We start from the raw sequence: 27,189 nt of genomic DNA, 5'->3' as shown, positions 1-27,189 counted from the left end.
GAAGAAAGCGGAAGAGCAAAATAACATTTTACTGCAGTTACCACAACGCAACAAATAGCTCGCTACTCAAAAAAGACCATCGATATTATCATCAGATCCAAGGCGAACTACACATAACGGGAAGACAACTCTGTTATTTTGTAATAAACACCGAAAATGAAATTCATATTGAAAATTTATTTTTATTATTACGCACGAATTAATACAAATAGAAGTTTCATTTAAACCAAGGAATTCCACTTCATATAGTTCCATACCAAATGACTGAGAAAAATCATATCACCTCGGGCAGGAATCGAACCTACGACCTTTGGATTACCGTCCCCACGATACTACCATTGAACTACCGAGGTCACGAATAATCAGGCCTCGGACATCCAATTTTACAATGACTCGATCTGGTTCACATTATTGACGGGATACATTTAACCCGTTGTTGACGGTGCCGTAGCATTTTACGTCAACTAATTTATAACAGGTCCTTGATAATAGTATAATAATGGTAGTGGCGTTGGGATGGTAACCCAAAGGTCGAAGGTTCGATTCCTACCCGAGGTGATTTGATTTTTCTTAGTCACTCTGGTATGGAACAATACGCAGAGGTATTCCTTGGTTTAAATGAAACTTCTAATTAAAATTCAGATTCACGCGAGTTTTGCTGTCGCCTTCTAAAAGTCTCCCATCGCGCGCTTTTATTAATATTTTCAAAACGTTAGTCCTAATTTTTATAACGGTTTTGAATGTCTCCCTCATCAATTTGGCTATAGTTTTCTACAAGTGTGTTGCAGTAACTCTTAAAACAAAACAATTGTTGACAATTTACTATAATTGAATCATTTGGGTTTGTGAAGAAAAATTAAGGAGTCTCAAAATGAATTCGGAGCTCAAAGAGATCGTGGATAAGCAACTCTCCGAATTAATCCCGCATCTGGATTACAACACAGACACTGAACCAGAGGAGGGGGCACTAGCAAGTGTCAATGCCAGTTCAAAGAACAATGGTTTCTTCGATGCAGACCCGATTGACTTTGATCACTTAGAAATTAACCAATCTGCACAATCAGAGACCGAACTGACCAGTGACTTGGAAGACGAGTTGGATGAATGGTTAAAGGAAATTAGAAATACGACCGAACCGAACCAACCCGACAACAACACGCAATCTATCAAAGATCTTCGCATTCAAACGGACTGCGCATGCTCGGAGAAACCAGATGGGGCACTTGAGAGTACCAATGCCAGTTCCAATACCAATTGGTTCTTCGATGAAGACCCGCGGGACTGGACTGAAGTTGACTTTGATCACTTAGAAATAAACCAATCTGCACAATCAGAGACGGAAATGAACAAGGAATTTGAAGACGTGTTAGATGAATGGTTAAACGAAATTAGAAATACGACCCAACCGAACCAACCCGACAACAACACGCAATCTATCGTCGATAAAAAAAGTAATGTTTTAGGCCTCACCTCTTTTTACCTCTCCGAGGGGACAAAGTTGTATTTGTGCTCTGATGGTTGTGCATGTTGAGTCTGTTGTGTTTATATGGGCGTTTTCTCCCCAACTTCTTCTTAATGACTTTGGGACGGACCGAGTGCTGAGTGTAATGCTACCTCTTAACGTCCAATGGCAGGGTTTCCACCAGTTGTACACGGTATTCGTCTTAGTATCAATTTGCGATCGCATCGGGCGGGACTTGAACCCGAGACCTCCTGCTTGACAGGCGGACGTTCTACCACAGAACCACCGACACTTGTTACGCCTTATTGAAAATTAGACCTTCAGCTTTATCGGAAGCGTATTTAATAGAGTACGAAATTTTGGTTTAATTGAAATAGAATTGAAATTGAAATTATTGCATCGAAGAAATTCTAATTTAGCGTTTCTCTATTGATTAAAAACAAATGCGCCACCCAGGTTTCGAACCCAGACCATTCGGCTTGGCAGTCGAGCGCTCTACCACAGAACCACCGATAGCTCCTTAGGTTCACTGAAATTAAGACACCCATCGTAAGCATAATAGGTAATAAAGTCTTTTTTTATTAATGAATTTATGAAGGCCTAATCTGGTTTTTTTAAAGGTTAAATCTTGTTTTAGCGCAGTCAGCCGAGATAAGAGGGTTAAAGGGTAGACCCTGTGGGTGGTCCACTTTGTTAGTTTTTTGTTATTTATTTACGGGTATTTTTAACGACCTATATATAGTTGTGTTAATTCAAAGGAGATAATTTAACGTTAATTGCTTTAAGAGCGGGCGGTTAGTCAAGTGGCTCTCTGTGCTTTGTTGATGGTAAGGTTTTTGCTTCTTGTAAATATATTTGGTGTGGATATTTGGATATCTACGATTTCTAACGCAGTCAATGATTTCCTGGGTGTGCGAGTCATTATATGATATTGGAAATTGGACGGCATTGGTCTTTTTCATGCGGTATGTGTCACAACGTCAACTGGAAGTCTACGAGCGTTGAAATAAAATGAGCGTTAAAGATGCGGCAAGTATTTCGTAAGCGAGAAAAATACAAATACCATCTGTAGATATTTATCTCATTAAAATTTGCTTAGTATTATATTCAACTGATAAACATGTACTGTAAAAAGGGTTAAATTCAATTGTGCATTGTTTTAGTAAGTCTAACTCGCTGTTGTAACTACTTAATTTATAATATTCTGAATAAATTAAACTCGATTGTTTCGTCTCAATTATTTAAATTAAAATTAAAATTTTATACCGGGCAGGGTTTGAACCGAGAATACGTTTTTCGTAAATAACTCTGAATTGCGGAGATATCTTTGGGGGTCGTGTCGAGAAATTAATACCACTAGGGACCATTCTTCCAAGGAGAGGTATATTTTGGCTTGCCAACTTGTTCATTTTGAAAAATAATATTCAGGAATAAATTAACTTGTGCGTGGATTTCTAGTTCGCTAGGCACAAAGTAAAAATAAATGATATTTTATTGAAGCACATATTAAGGTTACGTAAGATTTCAGCATTTTAAATATTTAAAAATAAGTGGAAACGTAAAATTTACAGTTTATTATGATTACTGAAATTTTGGTTGATAGTATTTTTTATGAAAAAACTATGAGCAAATTAATTGAGTTTGCCAGTTATCTGCCTACTGCTGTAAGAGGGTTTTTCCCTAAATTGTGCGCTTTTTGGGGATTTTATCGGTAGAAGATTAGCGCCCTTCTTGCTATCACGATATGTTATATGATTAGTTCAGTCTAAACTAATAATATTACCCATCGTGAATTCCGCATTAACTTAATAATATTTATTTTTTCAATGATGAAAGAGAGTAAAATGAATTATCAAGTATATAAATTGAATTTGTTTTCAAGCAAACTCTTTCACTTGCAGTTCTAATGAGGCAATATAAAAAATACCACGAAAAAACTGAAGAGGTGTCGATCAAATGGCGTTCGATCACATGAACCACTGTCGACCAAATGGCGTTCGATCACATGAACTGCTGTCGACCAAATGGCGTTCAATCATAAGAACCCCTGTCGACCAAATGGCGTTCGATCATATGAACCCCTGTCGACCAAATGGCGTTCGATCATATGAACCCCTGTCGACCAAATGGCGTTCGATCATATGAACCCCTGTCGACCAAATGGCGTTCGATCATATGAACCCCTGTCGACCAAATGGCGTTCGATCATATGAACCCCTGTCGACCAAATGGCGTTCGATCATATGAACCCCTGTCGACCAAATGGCGTTCGATCATATGAACCCCTGTCGATCAAATGGCGTTCAATCATAAGAACCCCTGTCGACCAAATGGCGTTCGATCATAAGAACCCCTGTCGACCAAATGGTGTTCGATCATATGAACCCCTGTCGACCAAATGGCGTTCGATCATATGAACCCCTGTCGACCAAATGGCGTTCGATCATATGAACCCCTGTCGATCAAATGGCGTTCAATCATAAGAACCCCTGTCGACCAAATGGCGTTCGATCATAAGAACCCCTGTCGACCAAATGGCGTTCGATCATATGAACCCCTGTCGACCAAATGGCGTTCGATCATAAGAACCCCTGTCGACCAAATGGCGTTCGATCATAAGAACCCCTGTCGACCAAATGGCGTTCGATCATTTGAACCCCTGTCGATCAAATTGCGTTCGATCATATGAACCCCTGTCGATCAAATGGCGTTCGATCATATGAACCCCTGTCGATCAAATGGCGTTCGATCATATGAACCCCTGTCGACTAAATGGCGTTCGATCATATGAACCCCTGTCGATCAAATGGCGTTCAATCATATGAACCCCTGTCGACCAAATGGCGTTCGATCATATGAACCCCTGTCGACCAAATGGCGTTCGATCATATGAACCCCTGTCGATCAAATGGCGTTCGATCATATGAACCCCTGTCGATCAAATGGCGTTCGATCATATGAACCAATGTCGATCAAATGGCGTTCGGTCATTTGGGCTTTTACCGCTGCCATTGATTATAATAATAACAAAATATAAAATTAAAGTATTTTTTCTAACAAATAAAAATCGTGAATAAGTTACTAACATTCTTATTTTCTCAATATGGCAAATGATAAAATAATGGAAAATATCACCCGATTTTCCATTATAAACGGAGTTACCATGTTTTTGAAATCATGTAGCGAAACGGGCTACACGTCGCGGCGCTACGATCAGCGACATCACTAGATAAGTACGAAATAGTGTTGTTGTAAAAAATAAAATGCGGAAAATTTCCAGAAAATTTCCCGGAAATTTTTTTCCGCAAATCGGAAAAATAAAAAATTGAAACAGAAGTTACTTTTTAAGGGTTTTTAATGTTTTTAACTTTTTATCGATATAAAATGTCTAATATCAGTAAACATACCACAAAACATTAATAGCGTTACATTGTTAATAAGTTTAAACTAGTCTAGAGGTTTAGTTTTACTTTCAGATTCGAAAAAATGAGGTGAAAATGGCGCTTTATTGAAATTTGCAAACAATATTTTAGGTTAAACATGGAAATAAAACATTTTTTTATTTTTTTCGAAAAAATGCGGAAAATGTTTCGGAAAAAAGGCTTCGGTCATTTTCCGGAAAATTTTCCGAGCGGAATATTTTCCGACTTAGAACACTAGTACGAACTATGCCCTTTGCCAGATCGTAGTTGGCGGGTAGATCCGATGTAACGGTAAAGAAAATATCCAATATAGGGGCGCTCCTCCACTAATAATTCGGAGCAAACCTCTCTTTCTTCCGAGTCGCAATTCGCGGCAATGCGCTGGGGACCAAGGCTTAACTTCCTTGTCGATTCTTAGTCGCCCTTTCGCAACATCGCCGGCTCTGCTAACTGAAGCGAGTCTCCCATTTGCTCAAGATTCCTTTTTAACTCATCTTTTTTTTTATCCAATATACATTTAAAGGGTATCTTATTAAAGTCCCGCGACATCGAACGACAGCGCGTTTAAATGTACTTACGTATCTCTTAGCTTACCAACGAATTGCCTAGTAATGGATGAAAGGGTCAAAAGGAATTCGGAATTCTGAAGCGATGGGATAATGTAACTGCGACGCCCTATAGTCTAGAAATATCGAGCTGTTTCAGGATTTAGCGGCCAAAACGTCGATATGAGTTTCTCAAATACCATATTTTTCGAATCGAATATAGGTAGGTCAGACACCAATTAAAATACTTGAATTGTTGAATATATTTATGAGCAAAATTCCGAACCAGTTAACTGAGAAAATAACCAATATTATTTCGAATATCAAATATTATTTCGAATATCAATTAATATTTCGAATATCAAAAAATAATTCGAATATCAAATAATATTTCGAATATCCAAAAATATATAATATCAAATAATATTTCGAATATCAAATAATATTTCAAATATAAAATAATATTTCGAATATCAAATAATATTTCGAATATAAAATAATATTTAGATTATCAAATAAAATTTCGAATATCAAGTAATATTTCGAATATCAAATAATATTTCGAATATCAAATAACATTTCGAATATCAAATAACATTTCGAATATCAAATAATATTTCGAATATCAAATAATATTTCGAATATCAAATAATATTTCGAATATCAAGTAATATTTTGAATATCAAATAATATTTCGAATATCAAATAATGTGCCGAATAGTTCTGAAATTTTGCAATAAAATAATGTTAAAAATATTTATAGAGGAAATTCCGAACCAATAAACTGAGTATATACGAAAGAATACTTCGAAAACCAAATAATTTTCCGAATGGTTCCGAAATTTGGCAATAAAAATGATATTGAAAATATTTTAAGGGAACAATTTCGTATCATATAACTGAGTAAATAACAAATAATATTTCGAATATCAAATGATATATCGAATATCATATAATTTACCGAATAGTTCTGAAATTATGCAATAAAAAAGGCAAAAACTATTTAAAGGTAAATTTCGAACCAGATAATTGAGCAAATACGACATGAGATTTCGGATATCAAATGGTTCGAATATTTTGCAATAAAATAATGTCAAAAATATTTTAGGGGAAATGGCGAACCAGTTTCCTGAGCAAATACCAAATAATATTTCGAATATCGAATAATATACCGAATCGTTCTTAAATTGTGAAATACTATATGGCAAAAAATATTTTAGGGTAAATTCCGAACCAGATAACTGAGCAAATAAGAAATAATATTTCAAATATCAAATAGTACGAATATTTTGCAATAAAATAATGTTGAAAGTATTTCGAATTTGTTCTTATTGGATCTAGAATAGGGGCTTTTAAATAGGGGACAATGGAGTAATGATACAGTTGAATATTCATGTTGTTAAATAAATTCGCGATAATTGTAAACTAAAGTAAACGCATTAGTCGAGAACTACACCTCCACCGTCAATTCAATGAAAACGGAAAGCTAGCTAAGGACCCTTCAAAAATTTACACGCCAACGAATTCATCGCGTTAATTTGATGGCGTACAATTAGAAAGTCCTTTCTTGGCGAGGAAAATATGGCGAAGCCTGTCCATTCTTTCCTCTAAATCTACCTTCGCAAAAATATATAGCATTTACGAATCCAATGAAGGTGTTGATTATTCAAAGAGGAGCTCGGCCGAGATCAATCGCTTCATTGTTTCATTAGTCGCAGTAATCAAAGCTAGTCAAGGTGGTAGTAGCGGCTCTACTCTAATGAATAATACAATTAAAATATCTCGGTTCGGTAGACGCGATACGCCGTGTCGTGCATCTCAATCTCTCTCATTTGTTAGCGAGCGCCGTTGAGTGCCAGGGTTTAACGGAGCGAAATTTTAAACGCCGCTCGTAGAGGCCGCTCTGTAGTGTACAAAAGGAAAGGATTACGCCATTACGATTTCAAAAGTTGTTCGAAACGAATTGGCGGCCGTGTTGGGATTTTTCACATTTTTAGTTCGGCGCCACATACACGCCATGCACGAGAATTATATTGTGATGAAAGGACCAATTTCATTAAATTTCGGTTTGGTTGACGCACTATTGGCATATGGTAGAGCAGTTCATGGATCCCAGGGTATAGAGTTGAAGCATCGCTGTCTGTTCTAGGTACACGGAGCCCTCTATCTAGTGCGACTGGTACTAGCTTTTCATAAAAACCTAATTTTATCAATAAATTAGTATGAAATTAAAATTAATATCAAATTAAAATTAAGAATTAAATTAATATCAAATTAAAATTAATATCAAATTAAAATTAAGAATTAAATTAATATCAAATTAAAATTAAGAATTATATTAAAATCAAATTAAAATTAATATCAAATTAATATCAAATTACAATTAAGAATTATATTAAAATCAAATTAAAATTAAGAATTAAATTAATATCAAATTAAAAATAATAATTAAATTAATATAAAATAAAATTAATAATTAAATTAATATCAAATTAAAATTAAGAATTAAATTAATATCAAATTAAAATTAAGAATGATATTAATATCAAATTAAAATTAAGAATTATATTAATATCAAATTAAAAATAAGAATTAAATTAATATAAAATTAAATTAAGAATTAAATTAATATCAAATAAGAATTATATTAATATCAAATTAAAAATAAGAATTAAATTAATATCAAATTAAAATTAAGAATTATATTAATATCAAATTAAAATTAAGAATTATATTAATATAAAATAAAATTAAGAATTAAATTAATATCAAATTAAAATTAAGAATTAAATTAATATCAAATTAAAATTAAGAATTAAATTAATATCAAATTAAAATTAAGAATTAAATTAATATCAAATTAAAATTAAGAATTATATTAAAATCAAATTAAAATTAATATCAAATTAATATCAAATTACAATTAAGAATTATATTAAAATCAAATTAAAATTAAGAATTAAATTAATATCAAATTAAAAATAATAATTAAATTAATATAAAATAATATTAAGAATTAAATTAATATCAAATTAAAATTAAGAATTAAATTAATATCAAATTAAAATTAAGAATTATATTAATATAAAATTAATTTAAGAATTAAATTAATATCAAATTAAAATTAAGAATTAAATTAATATCAAATTAAAATTAAGAATTATATTAATATCAAATTAAAATTAAGAATTAAATTAATATCAAATTAAAAATAAGAATTAAATTAATATCAAATTAAAATTAAGAATTAAATTAATATCAAATGAAAATTAAGAATTAAATTAATATCAAATTAAAATTAAGAATTAAATTAATATCAAATTAAAATTAAGAATTAAATTAATATCAAATTAAAATTAAGAATTAAGTTAATATTAAAATGATTAGTTTTCACGATAAAAGATGACGACTTAAGCGCCGGACTAAATTTTTAGCTTTTGGCACAATGTTCAAACTAGGCGAGAAGCCAGAAAGATCTGGAGCGCCCCCTTATTAGTGAGCGTCCGTTTAATTAAGTTTACCGGTGGTAGCTGCTCTTCAATGTTGCGACTTAACAACAATAATATTTCGGCGTAAAAGATGAGGGGGGGGGTTTCAGGTGGGGGCCGTGTTTGCAGGCTTTGATTGGAAACGTTTCAAACTAACTCGTAATGGCCATTAGTCAAAGGGGTTTCATTTGACTCATTATAAAGTGTATTACGACAATTTCATTCAATTTGGAAATCCTTCCGCGAGAAAAGTTTTAAGACAAATTAAAACTTAGATTATTACCAGGGATGTCCGTATGGACGATCTTGACCATTTGTTAACCTTAGAAATATCGAGAGGTCGGACATTCCCCGACCACGAAATCCGAAATCCAGAAATCTGACACAAAATCTGTATATCCGGCAAGAAATCCAGAAATCCAGAAATCTGACGGGAAACCTCGAAACACGGCCAGAAATTCCGAAATCTGACGAAAAATCCGGAATTCGAACGAGAAATCTCAATATCCGGGAAGAAATCTAGAAATCTGACGCGATATCCGGCTAGAAGTCCAGAAATCCGACGGGAAATTCGTCAAGAAATCCAGAAATCCGACGGGAAATCCGGCAAGAAATCCAGAAATCCGACGCGAAATCCGGCAAGAAATCCAGAAATCCGACGAGAAATCCGGCAAGAAATCCAGGAATCCGACGAGAAATCCGGCAAGAAATACAGAAATCCGGCAAGAAATGCAGAAATCCGACGAGAAATCTGGCAAGAAATCCAGGAATCCGACGAGAAATCCGGCAAGAAATACAGAAATCCAACGCGAAATCCAGAAATCCGGCAAGAAATGCAGAAATCCGTCGGGAAATCCGGCAAGAAATACAGAAATCCAACGGAAAATCCAGAAATCCGGGAAGAAATCCAGATATCCAACGAGAAATTTAGAAATCCAGCCTGAAAACCCGGATTTTAAAATCCCGTACACATTTTTGGTGAATGTCCGATCCCTCGAAAAATATACTTAAATCAAGAATATATTTAATGACAATGTTGATATGATTTTAAATTAACAATTTAAGTAGAGTTCGGGGTTCGGATAAGAAATTTCCCTTTCATTTGTTTTCAGAACAGAAAATTATCCGAATAATTACTCATTTTTTTTGCATATTAAATCCTTTTATAGCCGCGAATAATATCCATAAATGAAAAGTTAATCGAAATTTTTATGATTAATTGAAATTTAGGTGGTTAATTTATCTATTACCCCAAGTTCTACACTTAAGGACGTTTCGTTACTTGATTTCAAAAACATGGTAACTCCGTTTCTAATGCAAAATTGGGTGTCCTTTACCATTATTTTATCATTTACTGACCATACATTTTTGCCATATTGCGAGAATTAGATTGTTAGTAACATATTCACGATTTTTATTTGGTTGGAAAAATACTTTAATTCGATACTTTGTTACAGGAATCCATACCTCTACTTGGAATGCTTATCGCGGCAGATTTTCGTCTCGATGTGGCGGACGTTTTTTTTTGACGTCACTATGTTAACTTAACAAACAACAACGTGAAAGCGGAGTGCGCGCAGAAGGGATTTTATCTCTCGTAGGCGGGGCCAAAAACGTGAGTGATTTTATCATACGCGATACGGTAGGATACGCATTCCAAGTAGAGGTATGGATTCCTGGTTTTTATCATTATAATCAGTTAGGCTAATACCCAAGGTAGCTACCTACACAAATCAACTCAACCCTTTATCTCTTTGGTTCCCTAAAACTGACGTCATTAAAGCACAGATGGGTGCTGTTTTTCCTTCCCCCCAATCGGGGGAAATCTGCACTCATTTAACATTCTCCCTAATTATAAATAAAAACAAGTTGGCGAGCCAAAATATACCTTTCCTCGGAAGCATTGTCCCTAGTGGTATTAATTTCTCGAGATGACCCTCTAAGTTATATCTCCCCAATTCAGAGTTATTTACTAATAACGTAATCCCGGTTCAATCCCGCCCGGTATAAAATTTTAATTTGAATTAAAATAATTGAAACGAAACAACCGAGATTAATTTGTTCAGAATATTATAAATTAAGTAGTTACAACAGTGAGTTAGACGAACTAGAACAACGCACAATTGAATTTAACCCTATTTACAGAATAATTTTATCAGTTAAATGTAATACGAAGCAAACTTTAATAAAAGAAATATCTACAGAGGGTATTTGTATTTTTATCGCTTACGATATAACAACACAGAAACCTTCTTTAAACCACTTCACACGAAAAAATGATAATTAAAGCCAACAATACCGCCCAAAAGCTCAACACAATCAAAATTAAAATACAACCAGCGGTATTAATTTCTCGAGATGACCCTCAAAGTTATATCTCCCCAATTCGGAGTTATTTACTAATAACGTAATCCCGGTTCAATCCCGCCCGGTATAAAATTTTTATTTGAATTAAAATAATTGAGACGAAACAACCGAGATTAATTTATTCAGAATATTATAAATTAAGTAGTTACAACAGTGAGTTAGACGTACTAAAACAATGCACAATTTACTTTAACCCTATTTACGGTACAAGTTTAGCAGTTAAATATAATACGAAGCCAATTTTAATGAAAGAAATATCTACAGAGGGTATTTGTATTTTTGTCGCTTACGAAATACTTGCCGCATAGTTAACGCTCATTTTATTTCAACGTTCGCCCGATCAAGATACCGTAGATATCTGGTAGTGGACGACTCGTAGACTGTCGGAACCATCCTGTTGACGTTGTGACACATACCGCATGAAAAAGACCAAAACCGTCCAATTTCCAATATCATATAATGACTCGCACACCCAGGATATCAATGACTGCATTAGGAATCGTAGATATCCAAATATCCACACCACTAAAAAACTTATTAACAAGAAGCGAAAAACTTACCATTCACAAAGCACAGAAAGCCACTAGACTATACTTATATCAATAAATGACCGTAGAGGGAATAGTTAGGGTTCTTTATAAATAAACACAAACGAACCCAATTGATGAACTGCATTAAACATCTTAAACGTTTAAAATAAATTACGACCGAGTTGAAAACCAGACCAACTTGATATGTTGTTAATAAATGAATTATTAAGCTTGAAAACCAATACGCTAAACCTAATAGATAAGAATATACGACTGAAAAAACTAAATAAATTACAAAAAACTAACGGGTTCTACCCTTTATCTTATCTGCTGACTACGCTAAAACAAGATTTGACCATTAAATTTTTTGAAAATGCGACGTATACACTTTGAAGGTTCCGTCAAAAATTATCCTTTCCCAAACGTAAAGGTTCTCAAAACATTAATACACAAAAAATAAGTAAAAAGGTTCCTCCAAAAAATGAACCATTTTGCGGAAGAAGTAAATAATTTTAAAAGAATAAAAGATAAAACAAATATACAACCGCAAAAATAAAACGTCAAATAATAGAAGAAAACAATCTTTAACTCCATTCATTAAAAAAACCCTAAACAAAAGTACCAAATTGAAATAAAGCAACTTATTATATTAAACAAGATTAAGTCTTTATAATTTTTTCGTAAAAAAACCACATTAGGCCTTCACAATTTCATTCGTAAAAATATTCAAGACTTTGTTAACTATTATTCTTACAATGAGTGTCTTATTTGCAGTATAGTTTGAAGTTATCGTTGGTTCTGTGGTAGAGCGCTCGACTGCCTAACTGAATGGCCCGGTTTCCAAACCTGGGTGACGCATTTGTTTTTAATCAAATGAGAAATCGCTAAATTAGAATTTCTTCGATGCAATAATTTAAATCTTCCACGAAATCTTGCTCTATTTCAATTAAACCAAAATTTCATACTCTATTAAATACGCTTTCGATAAAGCTGAAGGTCTAATTTTCAATGAAACGTAATAAGTGTCGGTGCTTCTGTGGTAGAACGTCCGCCTGTCAAACAGGCGGTCTCGGGTTCGAAACCCGCCCGATGCGATCGCAAATTGATACTAAGACGAATACCGTGAACAATTGGTGGAAACCCTGCCATTGGATGTTGAGAGGTAGCATTGCACTCGGTCCGTCCCAAAAGTCAATAAGAAAGAGTTGGAGAGATACCACCCGTACATACACACCACAAACTCAACACCCACAAACGTCATAACAATAACACAACATTACCACCCTACACATAAACATTACAATAGCGAAATATCCAAACCACTGAATTAAACCTGTCGTGACGGCGAGCGTTGACGGAAAAAAACCACCAAACCAACCCCGACTGCAAATTAATCCGTTAACGCTCACCGTCCCACGGTGGTTTTGCAAACACGGTTTTTCGACTTTGTTCCCTAATTACTAGCAACTGCGAACGCAGAGATCTCGAGAAACTGCGTACGCAGTGATTACACTTTGCACCGAAAATGCGAACGCGTTCGCAGGCCTGACAGACCCACCCACAGACCCACAGACCCACAGACAGACACGGTCGTTGTATAACCCCTCCGAGGGGACGGAGAGGTAATAACCCCTCCGAGGGGACTTTGTCCCCTCGGAGAGGTAAAAATCACGAAATATTTTCCAATAAAAATTGACTAATTCGTTTCATAGTGAAAATAAATTTTTTCCGTGAACGCGCTAAATTCCTGGCTAATAAACTAAGCCATTTTATCCTTAAGAACTTTAACCCCGCGTTTAATATCTTTCCTTAAAAAATTTGTGAATTTAAAATAATATCCGTCGACAAAAGACAACGACTAATGATGAATGCTAGAGCAAACAGAGTTAAGGAAAGTCGTAATCGCATGAACAACTTTAAAGCGGCGGCAGATTCCCGACCCCCCCCCCCCCACGACTTCTTGAGAAAGGGGCGCGCCCCCTCGTGGAAAAAGCACGCATTTCTAAAGCCCATTTGCCTTTAATTAATGCTTTGAAAGCTGACAAATTGCTTATAAACTGTAAAAGGGGGGGTGTAGTGGAAGGGGGGGTGTAGTGGAAGGGGGGGGAGATAAATCAAAGCTTTCGCGCGTGTCTATTGGGCGGAGCCATTGAGGCGCGAGGGGTTTTTCAAGACCCGCGAAAAGCGAGAGACAAAGGCCTAACAAGCACCGCGGAGGTTCCAAGGCCTAATTTCTAAGTCGCCCGACTAAGAAGTGTGCCGACAAAATCCTTCTTATTAGAATATACAGAATAACAGGCCTTTGTCTCTTCTTTCTTATAACGCGTCTAGAAAAGAAGGACGTCTTTGTGAAAGGGGTTCCGAGCCCCAATACCGAGGATGGCTTTATCGCCTGGCCAGTTTTAAAGGGGGGTATCTGGCCTTAGGAACCTTTTAATCCACTCAGCGCGAAGTCCGGGGAGGTATTAATTAAAATGCTAATAGTCTGACAGCGCCTTCTTCAAAAACTACCCCACGTATCGGCCAAGGAGATAATTTTTTTTCATGGCGCCAAAGATGAAGAACCGTTCGGAATTCCACAGGGTTCCACTTGGTTTCGACGGTGTCCGTTACACGATCAGGTTTCAAGTTTGAAAATCGAATAAACGTCAAAGGAATGACAATTATACGTGATCATTACTTTAGTTCATTAGGTAGGGAAACACACGTATTTAACGTTATCGCTCCGGCATTTTACAATCTATTGTTTGACACGTGCCTGTTGAGATTTTGTTTCCATGGTAACCTCTTAAATAGCGCAAGAAATACGATAGTTCTCCAATAGACGCTTAAATAAAATCTGTTCAGTGATTTGCTTAGAAGTAGTAATATTTATATAGCGAGTGGCGTAGCGATAGTTTTCGGACACGACTAAACAGTAAAACAAAAGTAGGAGGCCACCAACGGTCAATATATAAGAATTAAACGACAAAACTGGTAAAAAAGACCGTAAATTTAATAAAAATAAAAATAATAAAAATAATTAATTTAATTTTTATTAAATTTACGGTCTTTTTACCAGTTTTGTCGTTTAATTCTTAAACAGTAAAACAAATTTGGTTTCCCCTAGATTCGAATTCAGAAAGCTTTCCGATTGACGGTGTTGCAACGGAGTGATTACCCACTTCCGGAAAGTGATCTCCTAAGTCGGTTGCTGGTTGCCATGGTAACTACGGGGCTATTTATTTCGGATTTCGAACAAGAAGTGGGTAAACGCTATTGGATACTCGCGATCCAGTGATTTCGAATCTACGATACGAAGTCTATATTATCTTTAATCTATTCAATAGGTCTTTCTATAAATTTATTTTGACGCGTGAAAATACGCCGCCTTGTTAGGGTATATAAGCGGGTAAATAAGCCTGCTATATACCTCATGCTGTAAAGGTAGTGTCGCAAGCAAAAACGTTATTTTTATATCGCTCAATATTGTCTGCAACGTTGCGAGTGCTCCCGCAACGTTTGTATCCCGTCGTGTGAACAGTGACCGTTGCGCGTCCCAGCGTTTCAGATCGCTTCGGCTCAACCGCTTCGTTGGCCCAAGGACAGTAGATACAGGGACGAGAAAGCAGGCAAAAACTTTCGATTTTAAACGTCTTCATATTCACGGGGAGTTAGATGTAAACAAACCGCGGCCATTGTTAAGACGTGGTTCACCATGGACAGTATTATTGTAGTTAGTTTTTACCATTTTGATGTTATATTAAAAATAAAACTACGAGCGTAAATAAAAAATGCCCATTTGTTTTGAAGACTTAAGCCTCGTCAAGAACCGCTAAAATTAGGTGACCGCCATTTTTTTTGTTTACAACTAACTCTCCTTGCGTTTAGGTCGTTTTAGGTGATATATTCCAACAGAGGCCGCCAATACACTTTCTCGTCCCTGTATCTACTGTCCTTGGTTGGCCATTTTGGCAGCGATTCGTGACGTCATCGAGTCGGTTTTTGCGAGCCACGAGCAAAAATCGTCAATCGTGGATTTTTTGCGCCTAATAAAATTTTTATGCGTTTTTTAGAAGAAAATGTCTTTTGTCTATTTGTTTAAAAAATACAACAAATTTCTTCTGGGTGCATTAGTTTTTAATTAGAGTGCTTTGAAACGTCACTCAAATGCTTGAGCAGACGAACTTCTAATTACATTTCTAGTGGGGTGGCGGAGTGGTTAGCACTTTCGCCTCGCAGCAAGAGGAGTCGGGTTCGATCCCAGCTTGTGTCACTGGGTGAAAACTCGGAACTACTCCTTCTGCGTAGAGTTTGCAAGGTATCTCCCAAAGACTATATGTACGCTTCGCTTACTAGACAGGCGTCTTCATACAAGAAACCTGTTAGCACTTTCGAGAAGCCTTTGACCAGCCGTTAGAGGCGACACTTGTAGCGCTGCTGAAGCACGGGGAAATTTTGACCAGCGTCTGCTATGGTATGCAAGTTTAGCCATTGAACACGCCAGTCTATTTAGCGGAGCATATATATAGTCTTTGGTCTCTCCCCACTGGTTTAAGGGGTTTTCCACCGAGTTCTTCGGTTTCCCCTTCCATAAAAACTTGTCGAGGTTAACGGTAAGAGTAAGTGTAGGGACCTGTTGCTCGCGTGGCATGAAGGGCTTGCCACCACCCTCCTACGCATTGTAACCCGGCCACCTGGATTAATGGCTTTAAAAGTCGCTTGATGACTTAGACTACGCGTGTCCAATTTTCTTCAAAACTCACTGGAAATCAAACGTGTGAACAAAAAAACCGCAGCGAGATCGAAACGAGGCCAAACGTGTGAACGTGGCTTTAGGGCATGTCCGAAACCTTAGTCTACTAAATTTTCAAGCCGTCTGAGAATTCGGATGCATCTAGATTTTAGCCAATTCCGTATCCGCCAAGATTTAGCCATTAGCCAGAGCATTCAGACATTCGGACACGCCTTAACTTTCACGAGTCTAGAAGCGCTTGACTGCCCTACGTTTCAGAAACGCATTATCTCCCAAAATGGCATTTCGAGATAAATCGATTTTGGAAATTCTTATGAAAAATAACCATACTACAGTATTTAGGTAACTGAAAACTATTTGTTAGGGATTTCTTTTAGTCCGCAATATGACAACGACTATCGCCAAAATTAATTAAAGGGGAACGGCCAAGCTTTTCCAAATATGGCCTTATTTCCGTATCAAAAGATTAACAAGACGTTCAATATACTAACACGTACCTTTTTTGGTCTTGAAAAAATAGCTTTTGGCCCAAAAAGTTGAAACGAAAAATAACGCCAGGTGTTTGGGTTTGAATTTTCGCCGCCATCTTAGGGGCTGCCGCCAGCGCCCCTAAACCCGTATGAGCGATTTGCGAACTATCCTAACTTTTAAAATCGCGAAATTTAGGCTTAAGTCTCTTGTAACTGGAACGCGCCGCGCGTGCGAAACCAATTTTTCGCGTCTTCAGCAGTGCACGCTTTTACGTTGTTTTTCTGACTCACCGACTTCTCACCGGGTGTCGCGGCGGACGCGCGCTTTTAGATTTCCCGAAATTTCTTTATTTTATTAAAAATTAACCACTCAATATTTTTTGCTGCGGTTTTCGCCATAAATTTTAGTTTTTAATGGGCTATATTGCTATTTAAAGCTTGACCGTCCCCCTTTAAATCTCAGAATAATTTGACATAATGCGTTTTGTACGTTTATATGTGGCTAAAACTCTTGGCAGAAACGCATTATGTGATATAATAATACTGAGTAACGGCCATTGTGACTGTTACCCTGGGAATACAGCTGAAGAAATTAGAGCAGACGAAATTATACGAAATTAAGACTCTTATTGGTTAATAACGACATAATACGTTTCTGAAAATTTCCGATAGTCGTTAATGCGTTACTGGCTACTGCGGAGTATTTTGCGAAACTTTTCGATTTTAATTCATTTTTGCATTTTCACATCTCGGAAACTAGACCAGATAGAAAAATATGGACTAGAAATTTAGCGCCCTAAAATTAGTATGAGGAGCATTCAAACTCAAAAAGTCAAAATTGGTCGATAATGCGTTTCTGAAACGAAGGGCACTAGAGTCGCCAGATATTTCGGAATTTCAAGCGCGCGCTTAAATCGCGCGTGCTACGATTATACTAATAAAACTCCGTCTTGTAAGAGAAACATTTTATATTTATATATTTTTTTCAATTTATTTTATAGCTATAGAAGCAACAAACACAGCACCCCACACTAGGAGAACGCAACCCGTCAAAAGTCGTGCATTTTCTCGCGTACATTTTTCATTGGTTAGACGCTTTAGCGCCTGCTGCCGTCGCAAGGGGAAAATTCGGAAATTTGCTTCCCCAGTTCCGTAAAATGTTCAGCGTAAAGGTTCGTCCAATGAAATTTGTACACAACACCGCGTTAGCGTGTTTAAAGGCTAGCTGCGTTCTCCTTGAGTTTGTTGCTCCTAGTTTTATAGAAACACCTATTCAAATAAATGCACCGCAAAGCAGGCATTTCAAAATTGATCGATAACAGTCTGATAAAGCACACAAAAACCATAATTATTCTCGGAAATCGACACTTTTCATGTTATTTTTCCATTCAAAGAAATATTAGAAACGCCATCTTTATAAAAATACCTTTCACCTTCGAGATAAAAAAATGTGATCCTCGAATATAAACCCATATTCAATAAGCTTTTGCGGAAATAAACCGAACGCGCAGTTTACAAAGAGACAAATCCTCGCGCGGAAGGGAATTTGGAGTATTGGAGATTGTAAAGAGGACTTTTCCTTTTCACTGGAAGAAATAGTTCCGAGGAAGAGCTAACCAAATATTCACGAAATAGTCGAAATCACTTATAAAGCGAAAACTAGCGAACGGTCGAGAGTTGGTTCGAAATCTATCAGGGCCTCGAGAGCCCGGGCGGCTATTCAAAAAAACATGAAGCACCAATTACTGGAGGCGGCTGTCGAGAAGATTGTCAATAGGAACATCGATACCGTGGGACATTCGCCAAAAAACGCTTTGCGCGGGCGGCGAAACCTCTTAACTCGACTCCGTGGCTTGTTTATAAGGGTAAACATTTTAAGGGTAGGTAGATTAGAAGGAAATGGATTCCTTTCTTACACCAGTCCTTATTCCTTTTGAGCGGTGTCACTCCTCTCCGATTCAAAGAACTTTCTTCCAAACCATGTCCGATTCCCGTGAAATGATCCCTTCTATATTCTCCACGAAGAAAATGTTTGCCGGGTCACGAAGGAATCGAATAATCGAGAAATGAGAATTTACGTAAGAGCGATTGACTGTCCGGGTTCAATTCGCGGCACCAATTTCAGACTACTAAATCCACACGCGGATAGAGTGGTAACTTTCTAAAACCCACGCTGAAATAAATATCAAAACATATCTACGTTTGGCATTTAGAATTTCAACATTGAAAAGTGTAATAATAAAGAATATAGTTATATTTTTTAACAGGAATCCATACCTCTACTTAGAATGCTTATGCTGGCGTTTCGAAATAGTTGCGATAGATCAGATATCATATTATGCGCTCAGATATTATCAGAGCGGTTGATAAGGCTCAAAATGCAAACTATTCAACCGCTCTGATAATATCTGAGCGCATAATATGATATCTGATCTCATAATATCTGAGCGCATATTATGATATCTGATCTAGTTGCGATAGATCAGATATCATATTATGCGCTCAGATATTATCAGAGCGGTTGATAAGGGCTAAAATGCAAACTCTCGATAGATTCAATCCAAAACTAATCCCCCGATGAATTTACTTTCAAAACACTAATTACGGTTAATTTTAATTTAGTTTCCACAAGATTATATGTGGGTTGGTGGAGTGGTTAGCGCTTTTGTCTCGCAGCAAGAGGCGCTGGGTTCGATCTTACCTTGTGGCACTGGGTGAGCACAAGGAACAACTTGGGGCTTTTAAAAATCAGCTAGACTAATACCCAAGTCATATAGCGACTTTTAATGTCTTTGATTCAGGAAAAAATAAACTTGTTGAGGTTAACGGTAGTAGTATGTGGTGAGAGTGGTTGCCTAGCGTAGCATTAAGAGTTTTCCACCACCCTAATGCGCTGTATAACCCGGCATTTAAAGTCGCTATAGTAGATGACTTTTGCCTAGCTGACTATTATTCTAATACATCTTTTAAACGTAGAAGACAGTTAACTTTACAGCTCAGTGGCGTAGCTTCAGATTTTGGGCGCACCAGCCACTAGACTCCATAGATCGTTTAGAAAAAACTATTTTCATCTAGCTTTTTTGAAGCAAAGTCGTCTATTAAATTCGATATTTTCATATCGGAAGCACTTTCTGCTTCAATGTGACGAAAGCCGTTCTTGGGACATTTGGATAAGTTTTAAATATCTTTAATTTTGAGAATGCTCTTTCGGCTGATGCTGATGTTTTAATACTATTTTCCTCCATATTTACTGCTAAGAATGTATTGAAGTTACTAAGAATATTTCAGCATAGCATTAACCCCTGGTACCATCCTCACAGCTTTTGTGGATAAAGTTCGTCTGCATTTAAGGCGCATTCAAGGTCATACCATGGCTGCGTTCAACAACTATCAACGGAGAAAAACCGTTGAGTTATCGTTGAGTTCTTTTAATCAACGCTACGTCACAAAAATCTAAAAGTTTTTGTATGATTTATAGTTCGCTGACTTAACGAACATCATATCGTCTGCTACCCCTCCTCTAACTTTGTCGAATGACGTCACGACACCGATGAGCGACGGAAAAACCATCTCGTTCAACCGATGTTTCCGCTGAGTCTCCGATGATCAACGTGACGTCAAAACCGGAAGTCAAAAAACCCGTTCAGCAAAAAACCGCTGACCGTTGAGCTCAGCGCTGAGCTTTTTTAGAGTTGTTGAACGCAGCCCATATAGATAAATTGAATGGGAAAGCAGACGAATTTAAGCTACAAAGGCTGCGAGGATGGGAATCAGAATCCTGTAGTTGAATATTCTTAGTCACTTCAATACATTCTTGGTCATACCATATAGCAAACTTGAATGGGAAAGCAGACGAATTTAAGCTACAAAGGCTGCGAGGATGGGAATCAGAATCCTGGAGTCCAATATTCTTAGTCACTTCAATACATTCTTGCTAATACGACTTTATTGATTCTTGTTTGTGACAGAATAACGACTGCCACGCCGAAACTCGAAACGTACTAGTTACTTAACAAATCTGAAATGCATAAAAACTCGAAACATTTGTTTGAACTTTAGGATAGAAGTTTTAGACGAGACGAAAGAAGCTAAAGACATAACTAAATGATTACTTTTGGATGTTTTTTTAACCAGCAAGAGGTGCTCAGTGGATTAAGTGACTGACAAAAATAAATACGTTGTTCACGAAGTTAATAAGCATTTTTTGTATTTTTCAATAGTATGGTCCTAAATTTGAATGGGCCCCTTAGGGCTCTGCGGGCCCCTCACTACGCCACTGGTCAAGCAAACTTAATCTGGTGAGATAAGCTACAGCGAATCGGTTACTTGGTATAATCATAAGTGTATAATATTGTTACATAAGTGTGACACTTACTATTCTTCACATTCAAATGTTTTCCTGAGAGCTATTCACAAGACAGACTGCATTACGGGCTTCGTCGCAGTTTTGCGTCCGCTCGCTCCCGCGTCACACGTAGCCTTTGACAGCGCCTCGCTAGGGGGAGATTTTCTTCTTGAGATGACGTCAATCCGTTACTAGCTCTCAGTAAAATATTCCCCAAAGTGACAAACTTACGAAACAATATTATAGACTCGTGGTATAATGAAGCAGACACAAGCTTTCCGTTGCTATGCAACTCGTTTTGAAAATTTTAATATTTAGGCTTAGTTTCTCTATTCGGTGTTATAGTCGCGAGCCAGATTTCCCGCATTGTACTGACGAGTCCCAAATAGGACGAAACCGGTCTACCGTTGGATATTCTGGTTATTTTATTTTATTTTATAAAATTTTTCACTCGAAGATCTATTTGGTCCGAGTTTCGCGTTTTTGTCCGCTCGAAGACCTATCGGTACGAGCTATTAGTAAGTTTTTAAATTTCTTCAAATTTGTTTAGGGTTTAGCTTTATTATCCCTTTTCATTATGGACTTATCTACTTATTCGCCAATTTTATCATCCAGACACAATTTGAGATTAGACTGGAAGGTAAAAAAGATTCACCCGATCTAACTGATAATAATTATCATCAGCTAATACCCAAAGCACCACCTTTAGTTACGTGAAAATGACGAGCTCAATAACTTGACCAGTTTCAGACTGGAAGCCCGAGGCACTACGGATGTCGATTCAATTAAAGGAACAGTCTATATATATATAAATCTCCCGAAAAAGTCTTCTAAAAGCCAACAAAATCCAACGAAACTAGTTCCATTTCTAAAGCAGAAGGAAGAGATATCGTTACAGCTAGCCAACGTAAGGCGATTAATTTGAGATTACAGCCCCAACAAGCGTAAACGAAAACGTGCGGAATCAAAATCTCAGTTCGTAGCAGACGTACTTAAACTGGGCCGACTGACCCAACCGCCCTAAATTGGGCCAATATATAAAAAAAAGGAATAAAACTTTATAATCGCACGTACTCTCGAGTTCGCGAGCAAATACGACATTATATAAAGTTTTGTTGGATAGCCAATATAGCTATTGTCCCAACTATGAAGAGTTGAACCTGCCCAGATAACACGATAAACAAATCCGGGTACGTAGAAGGTCACGGGGAAGATTTTTTTGCTATATAACTTCAGAGTCCTTTTTCGTGGGGGGAATGGAACGACTGAAATTTGATCTTTTTAAGCCCAGGATTTTCTTTTATAAGCCGTACATTTTATTAAAAAGTAGTCCCTTTTTCCTCTCTCAAAGGTAACCCTGCTAGAAGAAGTTGAATAAATAGCGAGTTTTCTTCAATGCTAAATTCAAAGGAACCAAAATCTAAAGAAATAGTTCTTTCGCCCTTCAATATAAGTCAAATTAGATTAGATCAAATATAAAATAGTATTTTTTTTTCCATGTTTACCAAAAAAAAAAGGAATATAATGACGTAGAAGCGAATTTTTACGACGCTATTCAATTTTTGAAAAGGTAAGGGTCCTAAGTAGAGTGAAGACCGGTCCACTACTGAAAGGGGTCGATAAGAATAAGAAACAGCTAAGTTCACAAAAGGGTTTTCTAGCAAATTATTAAAAACATTTAATACTAAAATAGGGTATTTCGAAAACTCTGAGGCATAACTCAAAACGTACGATTCCATAGGCGAAACTATAAAGTCCAGGGGGGCTGAAAATATGGTAGTCACGTGACTTTCTGGAGAACAACAGCGCCATCTATCCTACGAAATACGAACTATTATTCATTTTCTTTTGCTAATGACGGTCTAAATTTTGATCGATTCATCTAATTATTATTATTATTTGAAACATCTTTAATAGAAAGGTGTCTGCAGTATCTGGAAGGAATATTATTTCTTTACCGTTGCACGGCCAACTATGAACAGGAGTTACCAAATCGAAATTGGCTGTAATATGGTAGTCACGTGATTTTGTTTTCCCATTTTAACAAGTCGGTTAAGACTAAATTTACTTTATAGTTTCGCCTATTTCTTTCAATTGTCCCCAAGAATGTTGTTAAAGGTATATCGACGTTGTGTTACATCAAAATAATATAATATCTTTTGAAGTATCCAACGTATTGATAGTTACTTATTTGGCCACCATATTTTCCAATTTAAATTTCATACTTTGTGGAGTAAAAGTTTCCTACTGCCCTTAAAATCGGTTTTCCTAATTTGGGTTCTTGTGTTCGTGCGGTAGCCTACTTTTTTTGGGCGTTTTAGGCCTTTTTAGGTATGTCTCTACAACGCTTAAACTTAACTCTATTTTTTATTAAACAATTAACCTTTACAATGAACATAAACCGGACCCGATTATAGATATATGTGAATTTAAATCTCTAGCTCGAAAATTGGCTATTGCTCGTTCTAATGTAGATTATGTATGAACTTAATTGAATACTCCTGAACATTTTACAAACGAGGATACTATCCAGATATTTTTTTTACAGTGTATAACGTTTTTTCTTTTTTCGTTTGTTTTATTTTCTACTCCTTGTAACACCCATGGAATACTGTAAGGCCTAAAAGACGATTTTTGACTTGGCCTCCAAAGAATTGTACAATAAATTGTACAATTTATGGCGTCGAAATAAAAAAAAATATTATTAATTTAAAAAAAAATTATAATAATAATAATAATAATAATCAGCTAGGCTAATACCCAAGGTATCACCTTAGGCCTAAGTCATCAAGCGACTTTTGAAGCCATTAATTCAGCACTCTAGCTTCTCCAATTCGTCACGGAGAATTGCGACCAAGACAGTCATACATCATTACTCAACCCTTATAACACCTCAAATTTACTGTACTGATTTCTGAAACACCCTGTATAGAGAAAAATGTCATCATTTGAAGTGACGAAACAAAAGCAAAGAGGGTAGGGGTGGCGGACCCAAGTGCCCAACTGGAAACTAATAAATGTTGAGTTTGGATCCACTTTAAAGTATAGAGGCGCCTAATCCGATTTCGGAGATAAATTCGAAGGAAATCGAGTTTCAGTTTTAAAGTGGAATTTCGAATTCTTTCTTAGTATTTCTGTTAAAGCGTGAAAAAAATATTAGAAACTAGAGGAGCGAATATTTTCGTCTAATCAGTATCCTTATCAAAAGAAGACTAGGCTGAAATTGCGGACTGACCGCTTACTGCCGGTTACACGGTACTCGTATAATCAATAGAACTGCTCCAAACTTGGACTCTTTTGTTTAAAAATGCCCTGCAATAAGGGGTTATTTGGCTAGCTGTTTTGATAACGACAAATTATCCAATTATTGAGCTTTTACTAGTTTTAATTAAAAATCAATATTTCAAACCAATTTTGACGTTTAACCGTTAGCGATGTGGTGAATCCATACGGATACTGATAGAGGTCGGGGACGGTTAATCATTATCCATGTTTAAATTGATTTTTTTCGGGCAAAAAATTTGGCTATTTTTAACAATAGGTACTTTTGTTTTTTTTGGGTTTGTTTATTTTTTTAGATGTATTACTTGTCAAGGATTACAATAATGCAAAAAGTTTTAAACGCAATTTATTATTTAGAAAGATATGATAAATTTAAAATTGTTACTTGCCAGCAATTTTTACCTAGGAAAATACGACATATTTCGAGATTTTTATACGTGTTGGATGAGGTAGGACTGATGACGAATTAGATTTAACGACAAGATATTACTAAATTTTTAAAACGTGTGCAAACCGAAAATGTGTTTACGGCTTTTTTGGTTTTGTTTATTATTTGTCAAGGATTACAGTAATGCGAAAAGTTTTAACCGCAATTTATTATTTAGAAAGATATGATAAATATAAAATTGTTATTTGCCAGCAATTTTGGGTTAAGTGTAGAATAGCTGCCCCCACCCGATTTTTTTATATATATTTTTTTGAATAGAGGGCAAGATGGGGATTACTTTAATTTTAATTTTTTTTGGCGGAAATGAATATTAACAAAGATATGCATTTTTAAACATTGGCCTTTTGCAATGAATTTTCCCTAGGACGATTCTTTAAATTCCTAGATTTTAATGCGTTGTGGGTAACGTGGCGCTGATGACGAAAAAGAAAATGTGGAAATGCAAAACAAACTAATTTCCTTTTTTATTTCAGGTATTTTCACCGTATTTCAATGCATTTTAGGGGTTTTGGCGGGGATAATAGGTTAGGTTATTTATATTATTAGGTTGTATTAATATCGGGTTGATGATACTTGATGCGTCAGGCTTGGTACTGTCCTCTAGGTTGCGTTATAGATGGCCCATAGCTTTTTTAGTATGGGGTTGGGGAGGCGCCGCGCGCGCCCAGCGCTCGAGCGAAGCGAGTGCGCGGCGCCGTCAGGCGCCAATACTTAGAATACATTCGACGTTGTATAAGTCAACATCACACAGACGACATATAATATGGCATAGTATGGTTAAAAAAGGCTAAAATGCGTTGAAATACGGGAAAAATTCCCAACCCTTAAAAGTTGGTACTGTTTTGCATTTCAGCCTTTTTCTTTGTCGTCATCAGTTCTTTTTTATCCAAAAAGTATTAAAATCTAGTAATTTAAAGAATCGTCCTCGTCATCAGTACTACCTCATCCAACACGTACAGAAATCTCGAAATATGTCGTATTTTCCGTTGTAAAAATGGCTAGCAAGTAGCAATTTTACATTGATCATATCTTTTTAAATATTAACTTGCGGTTAAAACTTTTTGCATGACTGTAATCCTTCACAAATAACAAACCAAAAAAAAACAAAAAAAATACAAAAAACAAAAGTACCTATTGTTAAAAAATCCCAAAAATGTAAACAAAGATATTTACCGGTTAATATTTCGGAAAATCATTAAAAAAAACATGTATTATTCGTAAAATTTGAGCTTTTTATCGAAAAAAACACCGTTTTTCCGATTAATTTTTACAAATTTATCAAAACATTAATCGTATAATACAGAAATATATATTACTTGATCAAAACGTTTTACGAATCATTTTGAGAGCTTTATCTGTTGAATAAAAGTTAACCATCCCCGACCTCTAGATACTGATTTTCTTACTTGTGATATTTATGTGGAATTAAAATATACAAAACCAATTTTAAAAAATAAATTATTAAAATATTACTCACGAGTAGCAAAATTTTGCAAATATTTATATTAAATTTCCACGAATCAGTTATGTAAATATTTTAACTATTTTAATACGCAATAACGTTCCCTACCTTTTAATTTAACTCACAAGGAGACTACCCGAGGTGGTTATCTCCGATTTCGTTCAAACTCGGGTGGTAAGTAGACCTTCATGTAACTTGAAAAATCCTAAAGGGAATTTATGCAATGGGCAACGGTTTTGCCATGGCAACGAAAAATGTTTTTGACAACATAAAATAGAAATTTTCCCATTGAAAATAACATGGGATTTGGACCGATTCCAAGGGTCCCCCCCCCCCATGTGAAAAATTTTACAAAATTGAAAAAAGTTTAAAATACCAAAATTATAAAAAAAAAATTTAAAAATTGACGAAAAAAATGAAAATTGATCAATTTGAAACAAATGGGTGAAAATGAACCGATATGACTTAAATAGGAAAAATTTCCATTTTATGTTGTTAAAAACATTTTTCGTTGCCATGGCAAAACCGTTGCCCATTGCATAAATTCCCTTTAGGATTTTTTAAGTTACATGAAGGTCTACTTACCACCAGAGTTTGAACCAAATCGGAGATAACCACCTCGGGTAGTCTCCT

At 36.0% G+C, this 27,189-nt stretch overlaps 2 protein-coding genes across 3 annotated transcripts in view; one reads left to right on the top strand and one right to left on the bottom strand.

Annotated features, from left to right (window-relative positions):
* The window catches only part of IA-2 (tyrosine phosphatase IA-2), a 321,090-nt gene that overhangs the window by 202,523 nt on the left and 91,378 nt on the right, over positions 1-27,189 (bottom strand). The gene's annotated exons all lie outside the window — the stretch shown is intronic.
* On the top strand, positions 872-3,437 carry LOC149923528 (uncharacterized). Its single transcript, XM_090160785.1, has 3 exons — positions 872-1,451; positions 1,635-1,730; positions 3,364-3,437. Exons 1-3 carry the CDS (start codon positions 872-874, stop codon positions 3,435-3,437), a joined length of 750 nt encoding a protein of 249 aa, XP_090016911.1.

This window comes from Leiobunum rupestre, chromosome 10, assembly GCF_980474605.1.
Source record: "Leiobunum rupestre chromosome 10, qqLeiRupe1.1.hap1, whole genome shotgun sequence".
Taxonomy (NCBI): domain Eukaryota; kingdom Metazoa; phylum Arthropoda; class Arachnida; order Opiliones; family Sclerosomatidae; genus Leiobunum; species Leiobunum rupestre.
This window is presented reverse-complemented; position numbering and strand designations above follow the sequence as displayed.